This window comes from Diceros bicornis, chromosome 20 (genome assembly GCF_020826845.1).
Source record: "Diceros bicornis minor isolate mBicDic1 chromosome 20, mDicBic1.mat.cur, whole genome shotgun sequence".
Taxonomy (NCBI): Eukaryota; Metazoa; Chordata; class Mammalia; order Perissodactyla; family Rhinocerotidae; genus Diceros; species Diceros bicornis.
In genome coordinates this window covers 36,133,544-36,146,661 of record NC_080759.1, presented here as the reverse complement: position 1 = coordinate 36,146,661, position 13,118 = coordinate 36,133,544, and the positions used below count along the sequence as shown (strand labels likewise).

The 13,118-nt window shown below is 42.4% G+C and overlaps 1 protein-coding gene across 1 annotated transcript in view; it reads right to left on the bottom strand.

Moving 5' to 3' along the window:
• GOLPH3 (golgi phosphoprotein 3) overlaps positions 1-11,931 on the bottom strand; it is a 50,143-nt gene extending 38,212 nt beyond the window's left edge. The window contains exon 1 of the mRNA XM_058564289.1: positions 11,464-11,931. Within this exon, the coding sequence (XP_058420272.1) occupies positions 11,464-11,685 (222 nt within the window). The 5' untranslated portion in view covers positions 11,686-11,931. The remainder of the gene's footprint in view (positions 1-11,463) is intronic.
• Between the last annotated feature and the right edge of the window lie 1,187 nt (positions 11,932-13,118).

Below are 13,118 nucleotides of genomic sequence, written 5' to 3'. Positions count from 1 at the left end.
CTCAATCTCCTCAGGAAGGGGTCTTCGTAGCCAAAGGATCCACAGTGAAGGAGAAATAAAAAGTAATTAAAAGATAAGGAGGAAACAGGAAAAAAATTTCAATAAAATAAGATAAAAAAGAAAGGGTTGCGAGCCATGCCTTCTCCAGGGGACCCAGCCCTAACTTCAAAGATCCTGGCCTTGAACTCAGGCAGGAATGACCCCCTACCCCAAAATAGGGGGGACATCAAAAACAGGGAGTAGGAACATCAAAAGTTGGGAAAAAATGGTGATCACAGGGGCTAGAAGAGGTCAGGGACTTTTCGAAGCTTTCTCATTTGGAGCCTTAAGACATAACGAAACTTAATACTTTCTGTGCACCAATTATGCTAGGCACTTTACAGGTGTTATTTTATTCAATTGTCATCAGAGTCACTTATCATTTTGGAGGTTTAGAGGCTTCTGATATCCGTGGAGAGTTAACAGTATCTATAAGAATTGTTTAAGGAAGCCTCGGCCTAAGAATAAGAACTCAAGTGGCAGGTACTTCAGGTTTCCAGATTTCCCAGCCCAGCTGGTCAGGGACTACCCAAAACAGAAAAGGCTGGAGGTCTTGGAGGTTCAAGACAAACACACAGATAAACAATTGCATCTGAATGGACTGTCCACTAAGGCCAGCAGATAAAGCACAAGAGGGTCAAGAAATAATAAAAATAGTGGAAATATTAAAAACTTGTCAAGACCACTATATGGGCCAGCCCCGTGGCTTAGCGGTTAAGTGCGTGCGCTCCGCTGCTGGCGGCCCAGGTTCGGATCCCGGGCGCGCACCGACGCACCGCTTGCCTGGCCATGCTGAGGCCGCATCCCACATACAGCAACTAGAAGGATGTGCAGCTATGACATACAACTATCTACTGGAGCTTTGGGGGAAAAATAAATAAATAAAATTAAAAAAAAAAAGACCACTATAAATTTTAATTCACTTCTCTAGGCTATGTAATTACTCATTTTCATTTGTTCAGCACCTTGCAGTTTTCAAAGCACTTACACACATGCCAATTCATTGGATCCCTACAATTAAAGGGTATGGCACAGCCCACAAACTTAGGCCCATTTTGCCCAGGGGAAAATTGAGGGTCTAAGAAATCAAATCATTCATCCTAGTTCTTCTAGCTAGTCCAGGGCAAGGCTGGAAGTCAAGAACATGGCACAGTCTTTCAGCTCTTGCTCCAAGGCATCCCCTCTAACGTCCCTACTGCATTTAACGTATACTTCTGTTAAAGCTGGTAATTTATTATATTGAAATTATTTGCAAATCTGTCTTCTATATAGACTGGATGCTCCTTGAGGGTAAGAAATTTTTTTTTTGTAACTCCAGCACCTGGCAAAGAGACTGGCACACAGGTGTTCAATAGTTGGCTAGAACTGAACATATGGATACTAAACTTCCGTTTCCACTTTATTTTTTTTTATAATTTTATTTATTTATTTTCCCCCCAAAGCCCCAGTAGATAGTTGGTATGTCATAGCTGCATGTCCTTCTAGTTGCTGTACGTGGGACGCCGCCTCAGCATGGCCGGAGAAGTGGTGCGTCGGTGCGCGCCTGGGATCCGAACCAGGGCCACCAGTAGCGGAGCGCGCGCACTTAACCGCTAAGCCATGGGGCCGGCCCCTCCGTTTCCACTTTAAATAACAGGATGTAGACACAAAAATTAAATGAGAAGCTCAATTCAGTGACTGAACTAAAATTTAAGATAAATTCTTAAATGTTATTTCTGAGCTTATTTTGTTAACATGGTATAAACCTGTTTAACAGTTTCAAGAAACTGGAAACACGGGCCAGCCCCGTGGCTTGGCAGTTGGGTGCGCGAGCTCCGCTGCTGGTGGCCCGGGGTTCAGATCCTGGGGGCGCACCGACGCACCGCTTCTCCGGCCATGCTGAGGCGGCGTCCCACATACAGCAACTAGAAGGATGTGCAGCTATGATGTACAACTATCTACTGGGGCTTTGGGGGAAAAAAATAAATAAATAAATAAAAATTTTAAAAATTAAAAAATTAAAAAAAATAAAAGAAACTGGAAACAGAAAACAAAACCAGTGTAAAAATAACCATTAGCAATTTATATGCAGCCCTTTAATTTCCAGTCCCTCCCAGAGGGTGGTGGATAGGGGAACACAAAAGTTTACCCACATGTTATCAACCAACAAGAATAACATGGACTTGAAAATTTAACGAATAGGGCCGGCCACGTGGCTTAGCGGTTAGGTGCACACGCTCCGCTACTGGCAGCCCGGGGTTCAGATCCCGGGCGTGCACCGACGCACCGCTTCTCCGGCCATGCTGAGGCCACGTCCCACATACAGCAACTAGGAGGATGTGCAACTATGACATACAACTGTCTACTGGGGCTTTGGGGGAAAAAAAGGAGGAGGATTGGCAACAGCTGTTAGCTCAGGGCCAGTCTTCCTCAGCAAAAACAGGAGGATTAGCATGGATGTTAGCTCAGGGCTGATCTTCCTCATAAAAATAAATAAATAAAATAAAATAAAATAAAATAAAATTTAACAAATGAAAAAAAAGCCAGACACAAAAAAGTACATATTCTATGATTCTACCTATATAATGTTCACAAAAAAGGCTACAGTGTTAGAAGGCAGCATGGCGGTTACTCTTTGGAGGGAAGGATGTGGTGACAGTCTTGTAAGTTTCTCAATATGAAAATAAAGATAAAACCAGGTTTTCTACAAAGGATCAAGAATTAGAATGGCTTCCATTTTTGCAACAGCAACTCGAAGCTAGAAAATAATAAAGCAATGCCCTTGCATCTCTAAGGGAAAGTCATCAATTAATTGTGAAGGTATACTAAAGACATTTTCAGATATACAAGGTCTTTAAAGACTTACCTTCCTTTTACCTTTTCTCACTAAGCTACTGGAAGCTCTCAGAATCTAGATACACCAGAAATATACCCAGAAAGAGATAACAAGAAATCCGGGAAGCAGATGAACCAAGAGAAGAAAGAAGCAATAGCAAGTCCCAAGTTGGTGGCCAAGGGGAAGCCTAAGGTGACAGGTACACAGCAAACCTAGAGAGCCAGCAACCCAGAGTGACTCAGGTTAGAAGGCTGAGAGAGATGTCTTCAGAAGATGAATTCACAGAATTCATAGAATACAGAGAGAGAGGAGATTTACACAATTAGGGATAGTTTACAATTACATACATATATATTAAATATGTGTACTATTGTATGTATATGTATTTAAATTGCGTATGTGTACTATAGTAATATTATGCATATTATAAAACAAAATATAAAAAAAGATGAATTAAAAAAATTTAACTCAACTTCCTACAGTACAGACCAGCTAAAACTGGTCCTCCTCCTACTAAACTACAAGCCAAATTCTATCACAAGAAAAATTCCTATCAGAGGAAAAGATTTCTAAACTGCAGCTAAGCACAAACCTAGTATTTTCAACACTGACTTATTTCAGTGTTTCTCAATCTTTTTTTCATTACTACTCCCTAAAGGAGCTTTTTTAGAATTTTTTTCCCTAATCACCCCCCTCCCCCATGATATTTTAATAAGATGGTTACACTGTATATCTATTTATATACTGCATGTATATCTATGCTTTATATAAGAAAGGAATAAGATTTTTTCACCACCACCCCCAGAACCAATCTTCACTCTCTTAGGGATGGATAACATTGCCCTCACTGAAAATACATGATTTACCTAATAAATATTTACTGAGTGGTGGCTATATGCCAGGCTAAGATATTCACTATCAAAAAATTCTAGAACAGCAACACAATTCAGTTTTGTAGTTTACTGTATGAATTTTGACCCACAAAACTAAAAAGAAATGGACTTGAAGATAGAGACCCTCCTCCTAGAAGTCAAGGGCCTGGCTCAACAAACTTTTTTTTTTTTTTTTTTTTACAGGGAAAGATTAGACCTGAGCTAACACCTGTTGCCAATCTTCCTCTTTTTTTTCCCCTCCCCAAAGCCCCAGTGCATGGTTGTATATCCTAGTTGTAAGTCGTTCTGTTCTAGTTCCTCTACGTGAGCCGCCACCACAGCATCGCAACTGACCGACAGGTGGTGTGGTTCCGCAACCGGGAAGCTAACCCGGGCTGCTGAAGCAGTGAGCGCCGAACCTGAACTACTAGGCCGTTAGGGCTGGCTTAATCAATAAACATTTGATGAATGCATGGAAATCACTAGAATTCTAGATGTGGTAGTTATATAGCTTGTAAATGTCATTCAGCAAGATGACCAGGCTACAGAAATGTCAGTTTCATATCTCAAATGTCAAAGAGCTCAAAATTCAACTGACTGCAACCCTGAAACCTAGAATTTTCTGGAGTCAATTTTCAGGAGAAAAAAAGGACAAAACAAAAAAAGTAAAAACAAAAAACTTAAACTAAAACGACCAGTTCCTATTCAGTAATTTTTAACCTTCTGTTTCAATAAATGCTGTGAGTATCTGATGAAAGCTACGGCCTCTTTCTCCAGGAAAATACACACACCCAACACACAGAATTGCTGTGTTCACAGTTTCTAAACTCCATCTGTTGACTGCAATTTAAGAACTTCTCCATTAAATGAAAATCAAATACAGTGTAAGTTTAAAAAATAGTTAATTTTTTTCATTTAAAATGTTTTTAAGCTTAAAAATACATTTACCAGAAGCACTCCTTCTGATAATGTAATACGCTTTAATATTAATCATATTCTTGCAGATTAGAGCTTTGCCAAAAAACTAGTAAGAAGAGAAACAGCCTGTTTTCTATATATACCTGTAATACCTAAATTAAAACCTCAATATTTACTAGATTACATTATAATACTGTCCAATGCTATTGAAACAGGTTACAGTCTTTCATGCTTTGACTAGAGAAACCTAAAGCCACAAACATCAATTTCAAAATGAAGTATAGGTCCCACTTTTAGCACTTGTCACTACACTTATTAAACGGAAGAAACACGGGGACAAACACAAGCTCTCCGAGCTGCTTCAAAGGAGACTCACATAAAAATAAAATCCCCTAAACAAAGACTACAGCAACTTTGAATGATGCCATTTACTCTGATTAATAGCAGAAAAGTTATGCTCACAGAAAGTAGGGAAAAGTTTGCTTGGACACAAAGGAGAGTCGGGCTAAAAGTTTAACACGACATAGGACAAAAGTATGATGCATTTAGGGTTTTTTGAAACATATATAAGTTGATACTTACTATAAGTTTCTTTCTTTAAATATCAGAAAAACTCCCCAAATATTTCAAAATTTGATCAAAGTAATTTCAAAGTATAATTCTAAAAGACAATCTCAAATGATCCATACAGGAACACTCAGATAGTAATATTATTGATATTTACAAGATAAATCAGTAAACATTTTGGCCCCGCTGTGCAAGAACCCCAAAGCACTGAAAAGTAATTTCAATAGTATAAAATCCTGTTTAAAAGGTACAATCAAGTGGTTTAATGAACCCGAGAACTAATTTTTGAGATCCTATATATTTCATACTCGTGTACCTACTCTTAAATACACCTGAAAAAAATAAATGAAAATTCAAATCTTTCAAAAATATGAAAGGAATAGTTAGTAAAGGAATCACAAAACTCCAAAACTCAGAAGCCTTTATTGTACTTTAAATTACTAAAATCTTAGCACATCTTGAAATTCTGAATATTTGTTGAATGAATTTCTCATTAACAGATTTGATATACAGAGATGGTGCATACCACTGCACGTATGGAAAATGGACCTTGAGGCGTTATGTTAAGCAAAATAAGCCAAGCAGAGAAAGACAAACACTGTATGATTTCTCTCATATGTGGAAGATAAACACATGGACAAAGAGAACAGATTAGTGGTTACCAGAGGGGAAGGGGGTTGGGGGGTGGGCATAAAGGCTAAAGGGGCACATATATATGGTGACTAACAATAATAATGTACAACTGAAATTTCACAATGTTATGAACTAACATGACCTCAATAAAATAAAAATAAAAATTAAAAACCAGGGGCAGCCCAGTGGCACAGTCGTTGAGTCTGCACACTCTGCTTTCACAGCCCAGGGTTCATGGGTTCAGATCCCAGGCATGGACCTACACCACTCATCCAGCCATGCTATGACGGCGTCCCACATACAAAATGGAGAAAGATGGGCACAGATGTTGGCTCAGGGCCAACCTTCCTTACACACACAGTTACACATCTTTTTTTTAGCAATTATTTTTTTTTAATTTTATTTTCTTTCCCCCCAAAGCGCCAGTAGATAGTTGTATGTCACAGCTGCACGTCCTTCTAGTTGCTGTATGTGGGATGAGGCCTCAGCAAGGCCGGAGAAGCAGTGCGTCGGTGAGCACCCGGATCTGAAACCAGGCCGCCAGCAGTGGAGCGCGCACACTTAACCGCTAAGCCACGGGGCCGGCCCCAAAGTTACACATCTTGATAAGCCCTGTATTTCAAAGTAGTGACCTTGGGAAACTTATTCCAAAAATGGAACATATCTTTGGGACCCATCTTTGGAGCCAATTTAAAAGCCACATAAAAGTCAGTTCCCTTATTTTAGTTAAACTTAACTATTTTACCCTAAGTGTGTATTATTCAGCTCAAGCATACTTATTTTTCAAGATACAGAGCGAAATTATTGCATTGGCGTTCTCGTCTGGAAGCATTAGAAACATTAGTAACTGACTCTGGCTATTGAAAAAGGGACTTTACTTGACAACTCTTGAGGCTTACAAAATTAAAAAGTGCCTAGAAAATCTGGATGGAAAAGACAGCATCAATGGGCTAGGGAGAAAAAAGCTCAAAGAACCATGTCAGAGGACAGTCTGATCCACACACTGAAACTATAGTAGTCCCCCCGCCATTATCCGCAGGAGATACCTTCCAAGATCCCCAGTGGATGCCTGAAACTGCAATAATACCAAACCCCATATATACTATGTTTTTTCCTACCCACTTGGGCCCCCCATATCCGAGGGTTCCGCATCCATGGATTCAACCAACCGCAGATCGAAAGGCCTACAATGGTTGTCTGTTCTGAACATGTACAGCCTTTTTTCCTTGTCACTTTTCCCTAGTCAATACAGTATAACTACTATTTACAAAGCATTTACATTGTATTGGGTATTATAAGTAATCTGGAAATGATTTAAAGCATACAGGAAGATCTGTATAGGTTATACGCAAATAACACATCATTTTATTTACAGAACTTGAGTACTTGCAGATTTTGGTATCCGAGGGGGGAATCCTGGAACCAATCCCTTTTGGGATAGGTACATACATACCTATGATAAAGTTTAATTTATAATTAGGCAAAGTAAGAGATTAGCAATAATAACTAATAATAAAATAGAATAATTATAACAATATACTGTAACCATATACTGACAACCAAGATAGCTACTAAATGACTAAGGGGTAGGTAGCACATACGGTGTGGACACACTGGACAAAGGGATGAGGCACATTCTGGACAGAGTGAGATTTCATCACACTATGCAAAATGGCACGAAATTTAAAACTTATGAATTGCTTATTTCTGGAATTTTCCGTTTAATATTTCTGGACTGCAGCTGACCAGGGGGAACCAAAACCGTGGATAAGGGGGGACTTCCACACTCTAGGAGGTCTCGAAAAACCCCCACAGCCTGTTCTGCTCTCAAGACCCAAAGCCCCAGGAGAAAACATCTGATTGGACAAGTCTAGGTCTGGCTGCACCACAAGAGGGAAGGGGTAAATGCTTCAATAGGACACCCTGGGGCCCCACACAATGGGGAACGCCTTAAAAGCAAGACAAAACCGGGGGCAGACATGGTGGAGACTAAAACAGTAAATGTCTGCAAGAGTCCAACCAGAACCACCATGGGAAAGGATTATTTCTCTCTCCATTTTAGAGGAGAACTTTGAGGCTTAGAGAGCTGCAATGATATGTAAAACAAAGGATACACCTCGGGCCAGGACTACACATGCCTCTTTCCACTTCTGCTGTTCCACAGGCACACTCTAAATTACACCCAGCCATTTAAAATAATCAAATCCAAACTTAAAGCACTAAGATTTGCCACCAATGAAGACATTTAAAAGCATATGACACCAGTAATTCTCAATGAGGTCTTCTGAAGACGCTGACTACTGGAGCTATCTATGGAAAAATCAAATAGTTGGGGAAAGGAAAATTCCTGGCTCATTTGCTGTCCCTCCCCCTCAAACACAAGGGAGATTATAGAAGTCTTGCTAATTATTTGGAAGTTGAATTCAAGTTTAAACCTATCCTGCCATCCTTGCTGCAGCCTCAGAAGATTTACTCCAACATCTATGTCACTGATGCTCCACTCATACTGAGCACTGGAATCCCGAGGGGCCCAGGCATCTGTGTTTTAATAAAAGCCAGAAAGGAAAATTATCAGAAATGTGTACTTAAAATTAAAAAAGAAACACTCTCTCATGATGACTTTAGAGTCACCCCTAATGTGTAATCTGAAGCCAGACCTTCTGAGCCTTCTATTCAGTAAAGGGGAAAAGGGGAGAACAAGCAGATTCAGGATATAAGTCAAAGTAACGTTTTAAATATTGTAGATTATCAACGTGTTAAAAGTAAGTTGATAAGACAATGAGAATGAACGATGACAACCTCACACAATGTAGATGAATCTCACCAACAATGCTAAACAAAAGTAAGACACAAATGAAAGTACAAAAATGGGCAGAATCATTCTATGCTGAATTCTGAAGTCAAGCTAGTGGTGACCCTTGAGGACTGGGCAGTGACTGGAAAGGAGATCAAGTGGGGCTTCAGGAGAGCTGGTCATTTCTGTTTCTTGCTCTAGGCACTGGTTTAACAGGTGTGTCCAGTTTGTAAAAATTCACCACATATAATATGTGCACTTTTCTGTAGGTTTATTATTCAACAAAAAATATTTTTACAAAACCAGAATGAGTCTCAGCTTTTTTAAAAAGTCAAAGTAAAATTAACTCCACCATTTCACAATGTCTTAAAATTTTTTCTTGATTGTATTGATTTCAAATAAGGTTAGTTCACATATACACAAAATGTGTCCAGCATTAATGACCTGCCTAACCATAAAGTTTAGCTTCTAAATATCTTAAAAGCACCCAAATATTACAAATATGTATGCTAAGTTAAAATAATAAAAAGTTAAAGCAGTGAATGTACTAACATATATACTACGGCTAAAGTTCGGAACTACTTAATATCAAATTAAGTTAAAATCTAACAATATTCAAGCCTAAATGCCTAGACTGTAGGTGAGAGAGTAATTCCTGCCCCTAAAGAGTGATGGGGGTGGGGAATCTCCCAGGGAGAAAAACACATGAGTAGATGAGTTGACAGGACTGATGATTAGTACGTAATGATGTGAGGACAGGAAAAACTATATAGGCTATTCCCTAAAACCAAAATCTAAAGCAACGCAAAATCTCAACTTCACCCCTCTCCACTCCAACTCCCTGACTTGCTTGCAAAAGGGGAAAATAAATTTCTCTATGTAGTTGTTGAAATCAGCAAAAAATGCTCAGAATTAGCTAGTGTCTGGATGTTGGCCATGACATGGCAAAGTATAGTGACCCATGACACGCAATAAATACAACAGATGGTTTCAATTACCTGCCACCAAAGAACTGTAAATTGTCTAAACTTTGTGAATACCATCAAGCTTTGAGAAATAATTCTTTAGATCATCTTCATGAAAACCAATCACAGAAAAATAGCATGTTAATATGCTTTAGCTTAAACACCTAAAGTAACACATACTTGAAAAAGCAAAAAGGTACTTTCTCACAATAATTCCTCACTTAATGTGACTCAGAAAGCCAAGGCTAGTTTTAGGGGTTTTTTTAAGTTTTAGTTTTACACACAGTACGGTATCCATATAGAAAAGCATCAAAAACTATAAACCAAAATGTTCACTCAAGAATATGAATGACTTGTTCTCTTCATTTTGCTTTTTTTAATTCTCTAAAATGTAACTTTTTTCCCAAAGGAAAAAGATAAAGACAAAGAAAAATGTTTATTACCAAGATTCTAAATTGTGAAGCCTAAAATGGCAAATTGAAAACTTTCTAAAAATCACATTTCTAAGACATTATACATCTCGTTTGCTTTTTCATCCAAAAAAAAAAAGTAATTTCACACACAGCCTGCTTTCATCATAACTCAGTGATTAATAAACAGATACTGGGCCCTTTTCACAGCCAGAGGGACTTCCACTTTTTTCAAGGTGATCGTTATTAAAATCTGAGCAAACAGGAAACCTGGATATTGCAAATACTCTAGACATTTCTATCAAGATAAACTTTAGCCTATATCTGACAAGTTTCAGTGAAATAAGAGTTGTTTCATAAGGATGAAATTTTTTTGCCCGCCTTTGTGAGTTGGGAAATCTTTCTTAAAAATCAAGACAGACAAAACTTAAATTTGTGTGTGACTCAGAATGTGCTGTCGGTAGTTTCCATACTAGGATAAAACAAGTTTCTGAAACTACCTCATGGTACCTAATTTATAGAATATCCATCCATCTTTCTAAACGTCCTCAAGTTTGATTTTAAAAATAATCATTTTTGTGGATGAGTGGATAAGTGGTAAAGCAAATACAGCAAAATGTTAATTATAGAACCTAAGAAGTGAGCACCCAGGTGTCCACTGTAGCATTCTTTTTTCCCAACTTCTCTATGTGTGAAAATTCTCACAAGACACTGGGGTGAAAATAACCGTTTTCAAAGCCAGAACACAAACTATCTATTCCAACTTGAACCTACCCAAAGCTTTGAGGCCTTTCATTAAATCACAAATCTAGCATTTCGAGTACCCCATGGAAAAACCCTTCCTTAAGATAGTAAGACTTTCTCGAGAACAGCCGACTGATAAAACGTAAAGCAATTCTAATAATCTCTCACCCAAAGCAAGTTTACCTAGAAAGTCATTTTCCAGGCGGTTTCATTAAGAATTGCCTCACTTTTATCAGTAAAATAACTTTTGCCTCCATTACCACTGCACCGAAATTTTTGCAAAATTCCAAACAGTACACCTTAAGTGTTTTGTTTTGTTTTTTTAAGCCCCCAAAAAGCAGATCCGTGGAGCCCTCCCAAATCCTAAAACCTGCAAAACCCAGCAGTTCAGGGCCCTGGTGGTTCCAGGCGTTGCACGCTAACGGGCAGTCTGCAAACGTACCCTGGGGTCTACACAGGTGAAACACGCGGGAAAAGCAAGCAAGATATAGACTGCCAGGGACTCGACAGGACAGACAAGACTGGGAGAGGTGGAAGGAAACATCCAAGCAATCGGCGCGCGGAGGGTCTGGAGGCACCGGGCCGGCCGTGCGCTCCCGAGCGCCGAGCTCGGAGGACGGCCGCGCGGAGCCGAGGCCGGGCTCCCGCCTGGCGCCCGGCCCCGCGCCCGCGCCGGCCGCCCCCGCCCTGCCCGCCGCGCCCGTACCTCTCGGTCCTTGAGGCCCAGCAGAAGCACCTCCTCCATCAGGGTCAGCCGCGTTTCCTTGGAGTCGCCCTTGTCGTCGTCGTCCTGCTCGTCACGGCGGCTCTGCGCGTCGTCCTCGCCGCCGCCGCCGCCGCCCGCCGCCCGCTCCTTGTCGGCGGCGTTGCGGGAGGCCTCGGTGCGCCGCTGCACCAGGCCCGAGCTGCGCTGGGTCAGCGAGGTCATGGCTCCGGCGCCGGGCCGAGAGGGACGCGGGACCTACCGGGTCTCCCTCCTCGCCCCCCCGCGGCCCCCGACCCGGGCTTCCGTGTTAAATCCGGGCGCTGGGGGGACAGCTGTCAGCAGCGGGGCCGCGGGTAGTCATGGGGAGACGGGTGGCGGCGAGGGGGGCGAGCCGGCCGTCGCCGGGGCGGGAGACAGGACCCTTCCTTCCTGCGGTCGCGGCCCCCAAGGCAGCCCGAGCGCCGAGGCGGAGGCGGTGGCGGCGGCGGCGGCGGCGCCTTTCCAATATGGCGGCGCCGGCTGACGTCACCGGAGGATGTGGCACCGCGAGCGCGGGGCGGACCCGGAGGGCGCCGGAAGCGGCGGGCGGGTCCCAGGGCGGGGGCCGGAGGACCGCGACCCCCTCCCCAGGCCCGGGTTTCCTCCGGCGCTCGCCCCTGGCTTGGCATCCCTTCGCCAGCGGCGCCGCGGCCTCCGTCCGGTGACGTGTCCTTCCTCAGGCCGCCTCCCCCTCCGCCCCACCCCCAGACCCGGGGCTGCAGCCGGAGACTGGTGAGGCCCCTCACGAATCGGGGCAGCCGTGGCCTCGCGAGGGGGCCCTCTGCTCGGCCTCGAGCTGTGTCCTTAGCACCCCAGACGCCAGCATCCTCGGGGCTGGCCTCGGCCGGGCTTCCAGGCACTCGGCTTGGAGTCCAGGTCCCCACAGCCACAGGAAGGACTTTGTTCGCTGCCACGGGGCGAGGAGAGGGCGCGCGCTCTGCGCGTAGCCTCTGACCCTTCCGAAGGAGCGACTGCGTTTAAATGGCTTGAAAGTGGACTTTTAGTGTTTTCTGGGTATATTACTGCATGAAAAGAAAGGTTAGAACAAATTGAATAGTTTTGTTCGCGAAACTTTTTTCCTCGCCTCCCGCCTTGTAAAGTGACCGGGGCGCCGCGAGTACAGTTTGTACTGCCCACGTCAGTACACTCGACCTGAACAAACTTTTTATAGATACAATAAACCTGTTAGGTTTCATGCCACGTCTTTGTACACATTAAATCTCTCTCAATGTAATTGCTAGGTTAAATCCTCTTGGCGTACTTGACCGTTTGTGCATGTTAAAGAATAGATATGGAACTTGAAAGGGGGGGGTTGGAGGGCCAGAAGGGTGGAGCGTATAACATTATGCAGCAATAGCATTGTATGCCATCCAATATTATTTAAAATCAACAAAGACCACAGGCTGTGGCTACAGAATGGTTTAGATAGGAAAAATATATTGTTGTAAACAGGACTTAAGCCATAATAAACGATAAATGGTAAACGCACGCCGTAAAACTGTTCCATAGAACATTCTGGCTACAGTTCTTCCCCCTCCCCAAACCCATTATCCGGAACTCCTACTAGCCGCTCGCTATCACCACCCCAAGCCCTGGAAAGGGAGAACGCTAAGTCT